Consider the following 20,013-nt stretch of genomic DNA (forward strand, 5'->3'; position numbering starts at 1 on the left):
CTGTACTTAACCATCAGTGACATTAAGACTGATTCTAAAACTCTCTGTACCTGAGCATCAGTGATATTCCCCCAGGGTCCCTTATGCCTTCTGTATCTGAGAATGAACAATGTCACCCGAGAGACCCTTACTCCTTCTGTACCCGAGCATCAGTGACATTACCCCAGGGACCATCACTGCTTTTATACCTGAACAACAATTATAGCATCCCAGGGACCTTCACTCCTTTACCGAAACGTCAGTGATAGTACCTGAGGGGCCCTCACACTTTCACCACCTAACTATCAATGAAATTGCTGCAAATACCTTCACACCTGGTGTACCACAGCAGCAACAACATCACAGAGGGGCCTTCACTCCTGTATCTGTGCATCCGTGACTTCACCCCAGGGACCTTCACACCTTCTGTACCTGAGCAACAATATCACAGAGGGACCTTCACTCCTGTATCTGAGCATCAGTGACTTCACCCCAGGGACCTTCACACCTTCTGTACTTGAGCAACAATATCACAGAGGGACCTTCACTCCTGTATCTGAGCATCAGTGACTTCACCCCAGGGACCTTCTGAACCTGAGCAACAATATCACAGAGGGACCTTCACTCCTGTATCTGAGTATCAGTGACTTCACCCCAGGGACCTTCACACCTTCTGTACCCGAGCAACAATGATATCTTCCTGGGTATGCTCACGTCTGAACCTGAGAATCAGTAGTGTTACTTCCAGGGATAATATATCATGGACTCAACACCTTCTGTACCGGAGCGTCAGTGATATCCCCCAGTGACTCTCATTCCTTCTCTACCTGGGCATCAGTGACATTACGCCTCTGATCCTTACACCTTCAGTACCTGACCATCAGTGACATCACCCCACTGCTTCTGTACCTGTGCGCCAATGATATTTCTAAAGGGATCATCACTACATCGGTACCAGAGCATCAACAATCTTACCCCAGAAGCCCTCAGTACCCGCGCATCAGTGAAATTAAAACAGGACCCACTACATCTGTAGCTGAGCATCAGTGGTATCCTCCGTGGACCCTCACACCTCTGTACCCGAACTTTAGTGATATTACCCCAGGGACCCACAAACGGGTGACATTATCCCAGGGATACTTGCACCTTCTCTAGCTGAGCAACAATATCACCCCAGCGCCCCTCACACTCTGCATCTGAGCATCAGTGGTATCTCTCCGTGGACCCCCACACCTCCTGTTCCCGAACTTTAGTGGTATTACCCCAGGGATCCTCCAACCGGTGACATTATCCCAGGGACCCTCGAACGGGTGACATTATCCCAGGGACCCTCACACTTTCTCTAGCTGAGCAACAATATCACCCCAGCGCCACTCACACTCTCTGCATCTGAGCATCAGTGGTATCTCTCTGTGGACCCTCACACCTTCTGTACCCGAACTTTAGTGGGATTACCCCAGGGATCCTCCAACCGGTGACATTACCCCAGGGACCCTCACACTTTCTCTGGCTGAGCTACAATGATATCACCCCAGCGCCCCTCACACACTCTGCATCTGAGCATCAGTGGTACCGCTGCAGCAGAAACAGACATTAGTTGACTGAGTATGAAAGATATCACCCGAGGGTCACTCACGCTTCTGTACCTGAGCATCTAAGCTCTCACTCCAGGGACCCGCACACATAACCAGGGCCCGGGTTTTTGAGATCCGTTTTTACCAGATGATTCCTTCCTTCTACCCGTGCCGAGCACATGCAGAGGGAAAACACACTAGAAGAAACAAGAATACTGCGAGAGAATGTCCATGAAAACAGCTTTATTCGAAATAAAATGTCAATAATGTTGTATGATGGACGAAATAGTCACTCTCATTTGGAATACTTAAGTCGCCAGTCACATGCTGGGAATGATATGACACCGGTGTAATGCTGTATTCCTGGAGACCTGCGAATCTAAGCAGATGTCATATAATGTACCCAACAGGCTGCTGGAGACAGAAGACCCGGGTCCCAGGAGGGTGAAAGAATGGGAAGATGCAGAGGCTTTGTCCTTTTTTTACGTGTTCTATATTCTATATCTCCTTCTTCTTCCTGTTTTGTGTTTTGCTAACATCCTCTCCCAATGTTCTCAAATAATCAAAATGTATTTCTTTCTTTCTTTCTTTCTTTCTTTCTTTCTTTTTTCTTTCTTCCTTTCTTTCTTTCTTTCTTTCATTCTTTCTTTCTTTCTTTCTTTCTTTCTTTCTAACAGCCCTACAGTCTCACCCACATGACTCTAAATCTGCCCTTTCCCTTTTTCATTACACCTTTCCAGCTATTTTCCATCATTTATCAATGCTGTTTGATGATGTCTGTGTTTGCAAATTATAAAAACAATAGGCTGCTGCAATAAAGAAAAAAAGCAAAATAGCACATCCTTTACAAAATGTAACATGGTGAAAGACAGCACTTTGATGTGAACTAGCACTCTCTAGACAGCTTTTGTTATACAGTCCATGTTCCACAGGGTAGAATTGATGGCCAGTGATGTCATGTAAGTTCATCATCCTTTATGCAGCAGCAGCTTCACATTCGATGCTGACAGGTGATTGAGGGAGCACGCAAAGGCAGGGCCAGCTGTATTAGTCGACCTATAAAAATGCACCACATTAAAGAACAAAGCAGGGCGCTCATGCAACTTACATCACATTACACATGCAGGCCCAAAGTTAGCTACTGGCCTTTCCAGCAGCAAAGTGTACATAGCAAAGAATCCACAGGAACCAGGAGCAACAGACAGTGTCAGCTTAGCGTCAGCCACAAGAATGAGATGTATTAATTACATTAGTGGTGGCACTGACATGGCAGATTATAGTGTGACAAACATCAAAGTATACCAAACCACCTCAATCACTGCTCGATTCCCTGCTTACTTCTTTAGCTCCCCATTATGGCTGCCACAGAGGATGGTGCGATATTTATCACATCCGAAAAAAATCAGCATCACGGGGTTCAACATTTATTACAAGTTTTATTCTCAAAATGGGGTATATCATTCTGATGCTAGGACCTTTTTGCCCGTTAAATTCTGGCAGGTTTTACTTGCTGAAATGTAACAGGGGCTATGGACTTTATCAACTTGGTAATTACTAAGCGGGCAAAATTTATAATACGCGCGTGTAATCTTATTCAATTTTATGAATTTTGTGTTAAATTTGTTACTCCCAAGTTCCTGAAATTACACCACAGAGAAATAGAGTGCATTAGCGCAGGAACAATGCAAACGACCAGAATAAGAGTGGTTGTTGTTCGCAGCACTTGTGTGTGTTGTTTGCGCTATTTTGAGAGCAAAATATGTCATGGCATCCAACATAAACGGGAGGACGTATTTCACACCTAGATTTAGTGGTAAATATAAATTTTGCAGTTTGAATATTTTCGCAGAATACTTCAGAATTGTGTTGAATTAAAATCACAGTCAGTGAAGTTCACACAGCAATAGTAATTACTGGATGTAACCCAAATCATAATTATTACTCCTGTGCAAACAGTGGTTCTGAATATTCAGGCCTTCTTGTTATGACCGTCTTAGGTGGCAAAACGGAAGGCTGGTCCGCATTTGGGGGCATATTTACGTCTTCTGGCGCATCTCTGCAAATCAGCAGGGGTGCGCCAGAACCGATGCGTCATGCAATTCCGTCCTTGCGCCACCACAGATGCGCCGCATTGTAAATGCGGCGCACCATGGTGCAAGGAAGGGCAGATGCATGACGCATCATGTGGTGTACGGGCGGCGCATTGCTGGTGTCGCGTCGCAAGCACGACGCAACTCCAGCAATGCTCAGAGCCGCCCAATACTTAACATGCTGCGTCAGTTCTTACGCCTGCTTCAAGCAGGCGTAAGGAACTGACGTAGCAGCGTCGCAGAAGTGCCTGCGTGAAATCTTGTAGATTTCACGCAGGCACTTTTGCGAGGCACACAGGCGCCGGAACGCCCACACTGCGTGGGAACGCCCCCATTGTGGCGCTGGGCTTCATAACGTGACGCATCTCCCTAGATGCGTCACGTTGTAAATGCCTCGCAGGGATGCGCCACATTTACGCCGCTGTTACGTGACGCAAGGCGGCGTAAACGTGGCGCAAGGGGCTTGTAAATCTGCCCCTAGATGTTTTTTTTCCTGGGTGGGGAGCATCACTGTAGAGACGTTTAGTGATCCTTGCGCAAGCTCAGTACAAAGCTGAAAAAACCCATTAAGTACCATATTCAAGGTGTGGACAATTAAAGCCACAGCAATGCTCCTACAAATCCAGAACGGGATTGGAAAAACCATAATGCGTGTAAAATCCAGCTGGAAATCATTTTACCCTACCAGTGTCTGATAATAGTCACCTAAATGGTATGGTCTCCTACACTTTAGCAATTAATATGGCAAGTCTACAATATGCATAGCGCATTATCACAGAAATGCACTGTGACACACCTGAATATTAACACCCAGGGCGTAGCTTGAGGGGGTGTGTCTGGGGTGTTGCATCCCCCAATCAATGAATTCTTTAGTAAATAGTTGGGAATTGGTGGTTTCAGTTGGATATGTTGAGGTGTCTGTTGGATTTCACCAAGGGTTTTTAGAAACACACACAAACACACACACCCACACTCTCAATCTTTCTGTGCTCTGTTTTGAAGTTCTTGAAAAATGACAGTTATTTTACACAATACTGGGGCTTATGTACAAGCCCCTATCGCCATGGGAATGTCACTTTTTCTGACATTCTTGTGGCGCTATGGGCTTTGCCTTATTTACAAGGCAGCTTAAGCCACTTCACGTGACTTAACGCTGCCTTGTAAATAAGGCTCCCTTTCATGCTATGCTTAGCATGAAAGGGGTGGGCAGTAGATGTTGCAGTGGGCGTTCCACTGCAACATCCATTGATTTTGACGCTGCCCCCTATTTACAAGAGCAGTGTAAATAGGAGGCAGCGCCAACATTAAGACCAGGGAAAACTGGTCTTAACTTGGCAAAACGAGGAGAAATGCTTTATTTCATCTCGTTTTTGCTTTTTCCATATGTGCTGCCTTGTGCAGCACCCATGGAAAAAGCAAAACGCCTTAGATTGTTTGTGTTCAGGAAGGTGACCCTTCCTGCACATAAATAATCTTTTTTTAAAAATGACATTTTGTAACTTCCATGCGTGCTGCATTAAGCAGCACACATAGAAGTGACAAAATGGCATTTCAAGATTGTTTATGTACAGGAAGGGGGACCTTCCTGTACATAAACAATCTACCCATGCACGCAGACACCCTTGCACATTGGTGCAAGGGTGACTGCTTTGGGGCTCCACTGCTAAGTGTTGTGCCAGCACAGGGGAAAACACCCCCTGCACCATATTCTTATAAATATGGTGCAGCCCTGCATTTCTGAAGTGGTGGAGCGTGTCGTTAAGCCAAGGAGGCTAACAACACGCTCTGCCACTTCTGTTGTAAATATCCCCCACTGTGTTTTAAATACCGCTAACAATCTGCACTTCTCTACCTTTCCACCACCTCTCACGTGCTGCTTCTCATCTATTGTATATTAGCATGGTATCCTAGCATGATTGTTGGAAAATCTGAAGATTACACCCAACCACAATCTTCCTGACCAAGCTATGCCCCTGTTAACACCTCTAATCGAGGGCCTTGATGTAGCACCACAGAGTCAATGAAGCAAATAAGGTTGCCGTCCAGCAGAAATGAACCAGCGATGCCATACAGATTGTTCATATCCAAAACATTCCTATTGGCAAGCCGCTGGAATACATCAATCATTGTGTTCATAACAGAGTGAAATAATATAGCGCCTCGAGGCAATAGCATCATATCCTTTAGGGTGAATGGCTTTGGCACAGGAACCTCCTAGTAAAACCTAGAAATGTTGCACGGAAAGACTCATAGTAATGTCTATTCACTGATCCTCTCTTAAGTAGCAGACCATTATTGAAAAATGGCGGCCTCCTCCTATAGCAACCTTTGCGAATGTTACAAATAAATAAGGAGCTAGCAGTGCCCGTTATGGCAGTTCTTGCTCAGTCATCAAATAACAAGCTATTAAAATTAGTGCCACAACCACAGCTCAGCAATAGTTGTTAACGTTTTTTTTAAAGCAATGTAAAGTCCAAGTGAGTCTACAGGTATCTAGGGTGGCTGACTGAGAAGATGTGGTAAATTGTACATTCTGCACACAGACAATGTTTAGCCACCTTTAAATCTCCTTTAATACTTCTGTTAGTCAAACTTTTATGCATGTCTTTTTCACTAACAGATTCTGTCCTGTGTTACTTAACGATGTATCATTATTGATCAATCTTAGACAGGATTGGGAGGTTTCTGATTCTTTATCTAATGCCCCCTTTACCCTGCCGTTCAAATTGTTTCTCAGTACAGTGTTGTAAGCAGTTCTAGTCAATAATACATTGAAGAGGTGTCCAAATAACAAGACCCATCAAAATTCCTGTACAATGCCATAACTGTTGTTGACCACCTAAAATTGCCTTGATAATGTCTTTTAGACAACAGGTTCCTAATTCAATTGTTTTCTGCCACAATCTCTGGCATTTCTGTAAGTATAAACCACTGGCTGAAAGCTCACCTTGAATCCTGATTTGTGTAGAGTAAGAATGTATATGTAACCCTCACTGGCATGTCCACATTAGTGACACCTCTGATTTCCTCTCACCTCTTAGAGATGTGGTTGCCCAGTCACAGTACCACGGCTCTCCCTATTATTCTTCCCAAGGGAACTAACATGACACTGTCACCTCTTCCCACACTGTCAATATATTATTATAGAAGCATCCTGAAGCTATTCTGATGACCAGAGATCAGCCACTCTCTGCTCTTCTTTAACTGCATGGTGTGCTTCCTCTTCTAAAGGGCAGTGCCATCGGGCAGGTGCAGTGGCTTTAGTGTGGACTCAGAGAAGCTCCCACAGTGGGACGTCTTGCCAAAGCTGGTGCTGTATCGCTTGCGGAAGCCCAGCACCTCTTGAACCATAGCTCGGAAGCGCTTGCTGACAAAGCAATACAGAAAGAAGTTGAAAGCTGTGTTCAGCAACGCCAGCATGTTGGCAATGTCCATGGCCAGGTGAGTCTTCCAGTCTTTATTGACAGGTGACACATACATATGATAAATGATGACAAAAGTACGTGGGGCCCAGAGAACGGCGAAGACAGTGGTGATAGCTAAGAGGATTGCTGTGGTCTTGCCCAGGCGGAGCCGCTGCCCACTGGAGTCTTTCTTCCGTTTCAGTTTCCATATGATGACAGAGTTGATAATGAGGAATGTTGTGCATGGAATGAAGTAAATGGTGAAGCAGTGCACCCATTTCAAGATCCTGTCCAGCGTGCTGGGAGGACGAAAATCACGCCAGACATCTGACCACCAGTAGAAGGGGATGCCAGTTACGAAGGCCACAATAAAGACAGTAGCCACAATCTTGCGGGTGCGCTCTGGGTAGGAGAGCATGCGGTATTGGAGAGGGTGGCACAGGGCCAGGTAGCGATCTATTGTCAGCACCACGGTTATCCAAATGGAGGCGTGATTGGCAGCAAACTCAAGGATGCTGACTGTGTGGATGAAGGCGTTGGGAACTTCACGGTGCAGAATGGCAGTCTGAAGGATGAATCCCACAAAGACGATGAAGACCTGGGTGAGGATGTCAGATGTGGTGAGGGCCAGAAGGTAGTAGTAGGAGGATTTCTTAGTTTTGATGGCAAGGCGAGAGAGAGCAATCGCTGTCAGGATGTTAACTAGAAAGAGAATGAGAGGAGAAAGGCATTGTTAAGCTTAATGGAATCAAGCCATAGTAGATCATTTCTTGTGGTATGATTCATAATATAACCATGCAGTAAAGGTAGCACACATCACAGAGTTGTTCAGAGTGTACTGCTTTCAAAGAACTTTGTCAGATTCTTAATAAATATGTGATACACCATGCAAAGCTTGCTTCCAAAATGGTTTGGTCATTGCATTGTTAATGATTGATAGACAACATTAAATGCTTTTAGGCATTCAAGAAGGCAGGACATGGAGTCATAAAACCAAACGTGTATGGATTGTGGAGTCATGGTTCAGTAACAGCTTCAAGGACAGACCAGAGAGTTTGCCCACACAAACTCACAAATAACATAATTATCATAGGTAAACTCCCCTTACTGATTCACAAAATGAAATATGAAATGGTGGGATTTTGTACTTGGCAAATAGAATTTGCTCACATTGAATTCTATCAATATGGTGGAACTTTCATATACACCAAATATTCCAAAATAATAAATGATAGGCAAAGATTCAAGTGCTTCAGGATATTCACTATGAACCCATGCAGAAGCAACACTGTCACAAACAGACAAGGAGTAACTTGCTTTCCTAGAAATCATCTCAACCAATCATTTCATAAGATTCAAATCCAATATTCCAGGACACAGCCTTTTGATCTCAGAATGTTACACATTTTTCCTACTGATACAAAACCCAATCTGCTAATACAAATCTAATTATAGGTATTCACCTTCAATGTATGTAAGTCATACTCATCAGATACCCCATAGAGATTTGCTCAATTAACCAATATTACTTTCTGTACCTCTTCTTTCCAACATAACTGAGACAATTTAATATTGTCCATCACCAGCTACCAGTGGAGAAGTGTGGCTCACTGGTTAGAGGAGGCAGACCCTGAAGCAGAGGTCAGACCCGGGACCAGGGTTCAATTCCCGACGCAGCAGGGTCTTGAGCCCAAATGTCCACGGACTTGATAATTCTCGCTTCGGTGCCTACTCAAATCATGGGTTCACACTCTGCAACTCTTGGCAATAGCTTGCTTAATCTCCACTACGGCCCCCCTGCGGCGGGAGGCCTGGCTTTCACCTTGGGGATGCCCAGTACGTGTTATCTCACAGGGAAAAAGCCAGGACGGGTTCTCAAAGCAAGTGCCTTGAGACCTTGCGGTGATAAGGCACTATATAAGAACCTTTCACATGACATGACATCCTAGTCATTCTTCTTACTAAGCAATTCACCTTTGGATTCTACAATGCTGTAAATTGATGGACCACCAAATATCCTTTATCTCTTCTGACATTTTATTCCTCTATCCATTTTAAGAGTAATCAATCTACTCTAAGGGCCCAAATGGTCCTACGACCCTGTTGCATCTAAAGCTACATCTTGTTATGTCTTTTCTTTCATTGTCACTTGCACCTATAGTACATTGCACGCCTTTACCACCCATGGCAAACAACTTTTCACAATTTTCTATAATAGTTTTTTTGGTCACCAATACATCGCCCTCACATGTTATCCTTACAACCTTTCATTTCTATCCCTTAGGTGGCATCAATCTTACAACCTTTCATTTCTATCCCTTAGGTGGCATCAATCTCCTCTGCCTTTTTATTGCTCAATCAAGGAGATAAAATCAGGAGCGGTATCGCAATTATTTAAAAAAAAGTTTATTCATGCAAATGGGAAACACCATCTTGTGAAGGTTGTGAAGCTGTTTTTTTTAGACTCCTCCTTACTCCCCAGTTCACGTTGACAGGATTTCTGGTTTATTGCCCCCCTGGTGCAGGGGGTCCATGGGCTGCAAGTTTTCCAGACATTATTGCCCCTTTCTTACTCAATGCAGCCAATTTCACCATCGTAGGCGACCTCAATATCCATTTTGATGACCCTACTTGTAAGATTGGCTCTAGCTTGATTGCCGATCTCGAGGCCATGAACATACCCCTTTGCAGTTCAGGCCCTAATCATAGGGGGGTCACTTGTTAGACCCCATTTTTTCTAATCTACCCAATATTTCACGCCAAAAAGCCCTGCCCCTACGTTGGTCTGACCATTTTCTGGTAAATTTTAAGTTGGAGCTGGACTCACGGACAAACAGCCTGGCCACCTCATTACCTAAAGTTAGGAATAGAAATTGGAAGAACCTAGATATTGACGCCTTAAACCAGCATCTTGCGAGCAATATTCCTGATGTTTCCTCCATTCAGATCTCGGATGCAGTGGCCATCCACACTTGGATTACGGCATCTGTGAACACCTGCCTCCCTACTTCCTTTAAGAAACTAAATAATCATCATCCTCCTGCCCCATGGGTCACCGAAAAATTAAAAATCGAAAAAAACAAATGTAAGGCTCTGGAAAGATGTTGGAGGAAGGATTGTGCCCTAGAATCCAAACACTGCTACAAAACTGCCAAGAGAGAGTATCATTCTCTATGTAAAGTAGCAGGGGCCGATTATGTGAATAGAACTATTACATCTGCGCACAATAATGCAAAAGTCCTATTCAAATTAGTTGGGGATCTCTCAGGAGGAGGCCAACCTTCGCCTCCCACACTTGATGAAGCACATTGCGAAGTTGTGGCGAAGCTCTTTATCAAAAAAGTCAAAAAGATCTATGAAGAACTGTAGACGCTAAATATTAATAAAGAACAGCACACAATGGACCCATCGCCCAGTCTTGCCGGTAACAACCCTGTTGGGCCCCCGGACTCGGCTGCTAATGTGGAAATAACAAATTGGCAACCCTTAGATTCTCTGTGCTTTAATGCCATTTTAAATAGTCTTAAGTCTGGCTCCCCTAACGACCCTCTCCCAGTTAATATTTTTCATAAACTAAATTCCTCTGCATTAAAGATTGTTGTGGAACTACTTAATGCTTCACTGAGGGAAGCCATTTTACCAGCAGAATGGAAACATGCAATGGTTTTTCCGCTTTTGAAGAAACCAAATGTGAATCCAGCTGTTCCCTCAAATTTCTGTCCAATTTCCTTACTACTTGCATTTTCTAAGATCCTGGAAAAACACATGAACCAACAGCTTACACGGTTTGTGGAAGTTAATAACATTCTACACGGATCCCAATCAGGCTTATGAGCCGGATATTCCACAGAGTCTACTCTCTTAGGAGTTACAGAAACAATACGCCAGCATCTGGATAAAGGGGAAACATTGGCACTTATCTTATTAGATCTAAGTGCCACCTTTGATACGGTGTCTCATCGTACCCTTTTAAAAGCGCTCCAGTCTCTGGGAATTGTTGGTCCGGCTCTGGAATGCCTCAGTGAAACATTAAGTAGTTCCATAACAATCTTTAATGCAGAGGAATTTAGTTTATGAAAAATATTAACTGGGAGAGGGTCGTTAGGGGAGCCAGACTTAAGACTATTTAAAATGGCATTAAAGCACAGAGAGTCTAAGGGTTGCCAATTTGTTATTTCCACATTAGCAGCCGAGTCCGGGGCCCAACTGGGTTGTTACCAGCAAGACAGGATGTTTCAGGTCTTCTCCCCATCACCGTGCTCTAAGTCCTATGCATTTCCTTATGAAGTACCACAGGGCTCAATACTTAGCCCTATGCTCTTTAATCTTTATGTCAGCCCTTTAGCCACCATTGCGAAGAGGCTGGGTTGTCAGTCTTCTCTTATGCAGATGACACCCAGCTTCTCTTTTCACTATCCGCCAATAAAAACTCCAGAGTTTCATCTCTTCAGAAAGGGCTGCATAAAATCCCCAGTTGGTTGACCACTAACTGGTTAAAGCTTAATGGAGAAAAGACGGAAGTTTTGATCATGGGAAAAGATAAAGATCTCTGGGGCCCGCACCATTGGCCACCAGAAATGGTGAACTTCCTAAACCTGTGCAGACTGCACGTAATTTGGGCATAGTGATTGATGATCAGCTTACTATGAAACAGCAAGTAGCTAAAACCACATCCATTTGTTTCACTATTCTCAAATGGCTCCGCAAGATACTATGGATACTGCCTGAACCCACTCAAAGAATGGTTATCCAGGCCTTGATTATGTCAAGGCTGGATTACAGCAACATCCTATATCTAGGAGTGAATAGGGAGTTAGTATGTAAGTTGCAGGTAGTACAGAATTCTGCGGCCAGACTACTTCGTCATGCACCCAAAACATCCCCCATCTTAGGTACTTTGCGTGACCTTCATTGGCTTAGGATTGAGCATCGAACGAAATTTAAGGCCTTATGTTATATGCACAAGATTAAATTAGGCAGAGCACCACACTACCTATGCCATATGACATATGTCCTAGCCCAGACATATCTTCCCACCCGTCTTCATCGCTCCTCATCTCAAGCTAACTTCCTAGTGCCCCGATTTAAACTTTCACGTATGGTCGGTCGCTCATTATCGTATTTGGCACCTATGTTGTGGAACTCTCTACCCTCCTTACTTTGTCACAAAGTAAGCAACAAAAGCTTCCGCAAAGGCCTTAAGACCTGGCCATTCAACCAGTAAGTGCTATTTTTTCAGTCTGCAATGTGTCCTGGGGGCGGGAAACCTATGGGTAGCTGAGCGCCTTATAAATTTAATGTAATAATAATAATAATCACTTGTTGACAGTTCTCCCCCATGTAGCACTCCCACAACAAACCTGCTGGCGTTTAACATCTCACGTCTTGTGTATAGCATTTCTTTCATTCCAGCCAGCTCACAGGATTCCTCTGAAAAATGTAGAATTCATTATGCACAGTGCTCCATTAAGTCAGACAGATTGTCTGCTAATGTCAGGTGACTTGGCTTCCAACATTACCTCAGCCAGCGGATTACTAGATCTAAATTCCTTGCAAAATATTGTCGGTGCAAAATACATAACCAATAGTTCCCTTATCTTACATTTAGACACCGTAAATGTCAACACATAGCCTTCAGTGTTCTCTAGATTTTGTGCGACCATTTAACAAATTTCTGCTAAGTTTAAAAAAAAAATCATGGTGGAAACAGGATAGGTCTTTTGCCGTAACATATACACTGCCAACGAGATCCATTGGAAAGTCGCCTATGTCAAGAAAGAGTATGGCCTGGACTCTTCTGGACACTCTAACGACTAGTCTCCCATTTGATTGTTTAGAGTATATCCATGTCTATCCCCTCCCTTTGCTGATAGAGATATTACTAGTTTAGGCCTAGAGTATATCCTTTTGTATACCTTTTTGTAACACTTGTATTCCTAAGTCTGTATGCTTTTAACTGGTTCTTTTGCAATGCAAAATTTTTGCAATCATTTTACGCATGTAACCTTCAGTCCTTATGTTGTCCACTGGATCCTTTATAAAGCGTTCTGACACCTTCGGGTAAAGTTCGTTATCTCACGTGCCTGCCCTCTCTTAGAGTATTTCCAGTCCTTTCCCTTCCCTATGTATATAGAGATAGCTCTAATCACTAGTATATGCTGTAGACCGTTGTGCTCTCCACCATTCCTATGTGACTCTTAGAGTTTATCCAGTCATATCCCTTCCCTATGTATATAGAGATAACTATAACGACTAGTCCCCTATATGACTGTTAGAGTATATCCATGTGTATCCCCTCCCTATGTTGATAGAGATATTACTAGTATAGGCCTAGAATATATCCATTTGTGTATCTTCCTTGTGTACGCATGTAATCCTAAGTCCGTATGTTTTCAACTGGTTCTTATGTAAGTCAAAAATATGCAAATCTGTTCTTCCGAATGTAACCATCAGTTCTTATGGTTGAAACTGGGTCCTATGTAAAGCGCTCTGACACCTTCGGGTAAAGTTCGCGCTATATAAAATCGCATAAATAAATAAAATAAATAAATAAATAAATAAACTGCGAATGAATCCTGCTTTGTCGGTCAGCAACTGCAGATGGAGCTAATGTATCTGATAGGAGTGCCGCCTTTCCTGATCCATTCCTTAGCACCCGCATCTGGACGCATTAAGAAGGTGCCCCCTATCAAAAGGAGAAGAATGATTTCATATTGTGGCCATCATTCTTTCAGGAAATGTGAGGTGCGCACTCGGATGTGGTTCATGTGGTTGGTATTTTCAATTGACCTTGCAGTTTATAGTATGTGCTGGGATGAACATTTAGTTTTGCCTTATTACAATCAGATGCCCACGATTCTGTTCTGAGGCTGAAACTGCTAGCTCGCTGCTGGCAAAAGTGACCCGATGAAGCTGGAACCTATAAAATGCAACCCATCCACCCATATTCACACCCCATGTGCAGTTACCTTTGTGGCAATTTTAATCATGAAAGCAGTTGTGCTGTTTACGATCTTGCAAAGTTTCACAGTGAAGGCAACCAGCTCATTTATATAGGTGCCTACTCACAAAGGCATATTTTGTAAAAAAATATGCATTTATGACAACATTTACATCTTTTCGATCTGCAAAAAATTCACAAAGGGATTACTGGTAGGTGTAAACCCAATTTTTAAGGGGGCAAATCTTTCCGCCACGAGAACACAGATCTCTGCAGCCATAAACCCCATACAAGGGGTTAGAAGTAGGCATTCCACAGCCTGGTTTTCTTTGGAAGTTTAGGAATGCCCACAAACAACGTCCATGTTGGAAAGTGTTGTAAGTTGACAGTAGCACACAGCCGGCCTAACTCCCCTTTCAGGGAGGGATTGGAATAGATCACACCCAGATCTGATGGAGGTGTAGGAGAAGGGCTTTCTCAGAATTTCCCTTAGTGAAAAATACAAAAATGTGTATTTGAACAAGCAATCTATTCCTCCGGTATGGAGTTTACTACAGTGGAAACTTCCAAACAGGGGGTATAGGAGCCCGCCTGGAAAGTCATATGACATTCCCACGAGTACTGAAAAACCACTATATACACCTACAGTCTCTTACATGTGTATACAATGTTTGAAGAAAAGCCCTAGTTTTTCTCTCAACTATCAAATTGTGTTATAACACAGGGGAAGGCATCCCTTAAGGATACGACCCCTCACTCACCCGAAGGTGACATGCTTCATCATATGGGGCCTCCTTACCAGTGGGGAAAACCTAGTCACCACTGGGAGCTACTACTTCAGGGTTTAAGGAAGGAGCTCAGAGATGTTTTAAGTTTCGAGGGAGTAGGATGGTAATCCCATATGTGTGATGATGGGTTGTAGTGAGGTTATATGCAGCGCTGTGTGAAGGAAGGGTGTGAGTTAAAACTGCCTAGATAGAATCACCAATTGACTTTATTAATGTGTTCTACATGACAGGATTTGACATAGCAAATTTGTCTAAGTCCTTTTAAATTTTGCAATTTTGGTGGCTAGAATTGATTCCTTGAAAAAAAAGCGGCAGACCTCCTCCTAATAGAAATACAGACGTTAGAAACTAGTATTAAATCAGCAATTGTGAGTATAGTTTCAAAGAAACAGTCTGATAAAAAACAAGCTGAGGAAACTTTCAAAAAACAAGCAGAAGGTACAAATAAGAACAACTTAGAATTCAAGGAATCAATTCTAGCCACCAAAATTGCAAAATTTAAAAAGGACTTAGACAAATTTGCTATGGATAAAGTGTATCCGTACACCAGCGATGAATATGTCGCTCCACAGACCAACCGAAGAGGTGGTAGATATGGCTCCAACTATTCTACATCCTCAAGTGAAGAAGATTCCAGTAATGATGACAACATGACCTATGGAGGACAAACTGGTAGACCTACCAATCGACGAGGATGAGGAAGAGGCAGAGGCCCAAGAAGGGGAAACGCCTATGGGCAAGGACTAAATCCATGGTGGCCACCTACACCGTTTGGTTTTCCGCCAGGAAATCCACACCAGTCCCAGTTCTTCCCTTATCCTCCTTACAACCAGATGATGCCACAACAGCCTTTTTTAGGGTATGGCCCCACCAACCAAAGGGGAAGAAGAAGAGCACCAAAGACAAGAGTGAGTTGGAACTCACCAGTGGCGACAACATTGACGACTCAACCATCGGGGACTGCAACAACGAGCGGCACAAACAAATGATAGTTAATCTCAGCTCCTTTGTTCCTGGCGAATCTGAGCTCAAAGTCTTGGAAAAAGGACTTGGATATGTGCCGACCTTCAAAGGAGATGCTTTCCAGACACGTCAGGAATTGGCGGCCTTTTTAGAAAGATCCGCCTCAATGCATTCTTTAAAGATAAAGAATCTGGAGAGACGACCTTTACTAACACAGGACTACGTCCTAAATCTACTTTCAACCCTCCCACTCATTTGGTTCCAGAACGTATCATTGCCTTTGAAGAAGCAGTTCTCTATGACTTTGAACACATTATGAGCAATTGCCCGAGTCAATTCCAAAATCTCACAAGAATTGAAAAAACATAATTGAAAAGTCTGGCGGATAATTCTGAGAATATAATCAAACCCGCTGATAAAGGGGGAGCAGTGGTGCTCCTCAACACAGCAACATACCGAGAAGAATGCCTGCGTCAATTGAATGACCCTAAATCATATAAAAGGCTACAACAAGACCCTACAAGACGTCTGAAGGCTGAGATCAGTAAAAAGGTAGAAGAAGCCAAGGAAAAGAAATGGATCACGGACCACGAAGCACAATATTTGGTAGCAACTACACCAATAATACCCTACTTTTATGTGCTACCCAAAATACATAAACCCACTAGACCACTACCGGGAAGACCGATTATTTCGGGGATCGGCTCCTTACTAGAGCCTCTATCTAGTTTTGTGGATGTTTTTCTACGACCCATGGTGTCCAAAATGCCCACATTCATCCAAGACACCAAGCACCTCTTAACGGATATACAACAACTTCCATTCGACACAGAAAAGGACTGGCTGGTGTCCTTCGATGTGGAATCACTTTATACGTGCATTCCACAAGAGGAGACATTAACCACCATAAGAGGGATGCTAGAAAATACAACATGGGAGAGTATCACACCCATTGACTTTGTGATGTTTTGTGCAAGAATGGTTCTCAAAGAGAACTTTTTCAGTTTTGAGGACCTACTGTACCTGCAAATATCAGGCACTTGTATGGGCAGCATTTGTGCTCCTAGCTTGGCTAATTTGTATGTCCATAAAGTAGAACAGTAGACAATATTGACACCAGGTAATCCGTTCTTCAGTCATCTACGTACCTGGAAAAGGTACATAGATGACGTTTTTGTCATTTGGCGAGGTGAGAAAGAAACTCTAAACATGTCCCATGAATGGCTTAACAATCAAAATGGCTTCTTACGCTTTACTCTGGAATTCTCCAGAACCAAACTCCCATTTCTGGACCTATTGATTCGACCCATGAACGGAGAATTGATAACAGAGTTATACCGTAAGCCTACATCATGTAACTCGTTATTACCATTTCAGAGTTACCATCCACGAGCTCTGCGTGAGAACTTAATGTTTGGCCAGTTTTTACGCATAAGACGTAATTGTACAAACTTGGAACTCTACAAAGAACATGCAAAGGGACTAACAAAAGATCTGAAAGTGAAGAAATATCCGGATCACATCATTCGGAATTCTAAAAAAAGAGCCGCCAATAATAACAGAGAATCGTTATTAGAGCAGAAAACCTGACAAGAACCTAACCAGCGAATGACATTTGTAAATACTTATTCCAATTTTTCGAACTCTGTTAAAAAAAGTATTAACAAACACTGGCCTATTCTGACCGTGGCAAACAATGATCTCCGCCGACCTTTATTTGCATACAAACGCAGTGCCAACCTGAGGGACAAATTAGTCCATACTCGCCCACAAAATGTCAGTAACACTAGAACACAGACGACTTTGTTGAACTTGCCCCCAGTGGTAGGCCACTTTCCCTGTGGTACCTGCACAGTCTGCCCACAAACAGAAAAAACCTTAGAGCTAGACATCGGAACGTCACGTCCATGGAGAATTGAGAAACATACCAACTGTAATAGCGAATGTTTGATTTACCTTATCTGGTGTCCTTGTCAACTTCGCTATGTTGGTATGACCACTAGAAAAGTCAAAATACGTATTCAAGAACATAAGAGTACTATTAGATGTGGCAAACGGTCAACAAAATTGACCAATCATTTTCTTGACAAAGGCCATACTGATAATGACTTAAAATGGGTGGTGTTAGAGAAACCTTGGATCCCATCATACATGACGGACCCCTCTAAATTACTGTTCCGTAAAGAACAACAGTGGGTATATAAATTGAGAACAGACATCAAAGGTCTAAATGATGAAATACCTTGGACCCTAATTTGAAAGAACGACATGGTAATATAAAAACAATAGATATTACAGTCGTCTGGGGAAAGTATAGACTAACCTAAGTAAATGAGGGCAGCAGGATGAAGAGAGATGGCCTGTATGAAACTCCTATAAGAACCACAGACCTGTTAGTATAGGGTTAACACTCAGTATAATCCACAAATTGATAACATTCACATCATTTGTTCTATTACTAACACATTCTGGTGATTAAATCTTAGCCATAAAGGATAATATAAGTCCTTGCAACTCTCTTTCTTAGAAGTGATATCCATTGCGCAGCATTATTAAACAAACGGAATATCCTAAGCATAGTAGCCAGGGGAGCAATGGCAACTTGGAACGAGTAGCGCTAACACGTGTAAGCAGTGTTTTGAGCAACTCTTTGTACAGACTAAAAATATGAGTCATACACGGGAATATGCAAACACTTAGATACAGATTCTCCCCTTTGTTTAACAACAAAAGGTAAATGTATTAAGTTTTTTCGCTAAGAAATCACTCCCAGTATGCAATAATTGTAGAATAATGAAATAGCCTTAGCGCGGTAATGGTTACCTCGCACAATTAAGCGCATGCGTTGGAAAATAGTGTTGAATGCCCGCACATGCGCATCCACAAAGTACCGCGCATGAAAAAGAATAGACGGCCGTAAACCAATGGACCCGTCCATGCGCTAGAAAGCAGTGTTGAACACCTGCCCATGCGCACTAATTAAGTACCACGGAGGCATAAGAATAGATGGCCGTGATAAACAGGACCCGTCTCCCGGCACAGCGGTACGTAATTAAGAAACAGACTATTTAAACACGAGCATGCCTGCCGTTCGGTACCTCCCGGGTCAAGCTTATTTCCGCGAAGAGGTACCGACGGACAGGTAAGTCACCTAACCCAGGATGGTCTTTTTGACTGCTCCTTCTAGATAAACATGGGCTTTACAGTAGTTCTACTCAAAAGGAGCATAGATTTGCTTTTTTTGCCATAAACCCAGGATTTAGTTAACTCTTTCCAAACCGCTGATAGTAAGAATTTTCTTTGTTGACAAACTGTCATCTTAAGAACACTCCCTGCTCTGAATGTAAATACAGACCTCGCTTTTTTCATAGCCTTATCGTGTCTATGTCCCTTATAATAGAGAATGTAGATTTTGAGATAAAAGACAGTGTAGCTAGAAATTACTACAGTGCCTTCTTTCTTCCCGCAGAGCGGGTCCTCCCTCCTGAGCGGCCTGACAGGTAGAGGTGAGGCTGGGTTATCCAACTATTGTGGGTAAGTCCATAATGCTTATAAATAGTAATAAGGAAATAATCAATTGTAACATAGTGACTAAGCACAATGTACAGTTTAACAAGTGATCAAATTACAAATGGTTAGATGTGCCCTATCCTTCATTCTCACTTCTCTCCTAAAAACCGCCTTTGTATCTTGTGTTTCTTCCACAGATACCCAGAGTATGGCCTGACACAAGCAAAAGAATTGAGCAGGAATACTGGTGGTGTATTAAAATTTATTTCCATTATTATTTTTCACACTTATTGCAGCAGCATTGTAAAATATCTGGTCCTGAAGAAAGCCGCTGATACATATATTTGATCAACAGGCTGAAACATGTCGACCTATTATTAACAGTGGTTTATATCCATACCACTGTGCTGTTACATTTTTAATCCTGTCAGGTAGAACACATTAATAAAGTCAATTGGTGATTCTATCTAGGCAGTTTTAACTCACACCCTTCCTTCACACAGCGCTGCATATAACCTCACTACAACCCATCATCACACATATGGGATTACCATCCTACTCCCTCGAAACTTAAAACATCTGTGAGCTCCTTCCTTAAACCCTCAAGTAGTAGCTCCCAGTGGTGACTAGGTTTTCCCCACTGGTAAGGAGGCCCCACATGATGAAGCATGTCACCTTCGGGTGATTGAGGGGTCTTATCCTTAAGGGATGCCTTCCCCTGTGTTATAACACAATTTGATAGTTGAGAGAGAAACTAGGGCTTTT

The 20,013-nt window shown here is 43.0% G+C and overlaps 1 protein-coding gene across 1 annotated transcript in view; it reads right to left on the minus strand.

The window, feature by feature from the left end:
* Positions 1-2,133: 2,133 nt before the first annotated feature.
* Positions 2,134-20,013, minus strand: part of GPR142 (G protein-coupled receptor 142) — a 276,410-nt gene continuing 258,530 nt past the window's right edge. Inside the window, exon 4 of the mRNA XM_078654236.1 lies at positions 2,134-7,749. Within this exon, the coding sequence (XP_078510362.1) occupies positions 6,869-7,749 (881 nt within the window). The 3' untranslated portion in view covers positions 2,134-6,868. The remainder of the gene's footprint in view (positions 7,750-20,013) is intronic.

Source organism: Lissotriton helveticus, chromosome 7, assembly GCF_964261635.1.
Source record: "Lissotriton helveticus chromosome 7, aLisHel1.1, whole genome shotgun sequence".
Taxonomy (NCBI): domain Eukaryota; kingdom Metazoa; phylum Chordata; class Amphibia; order Caudata; family Salamandridae; genus Lissotriton; species Lissotriton helveticus.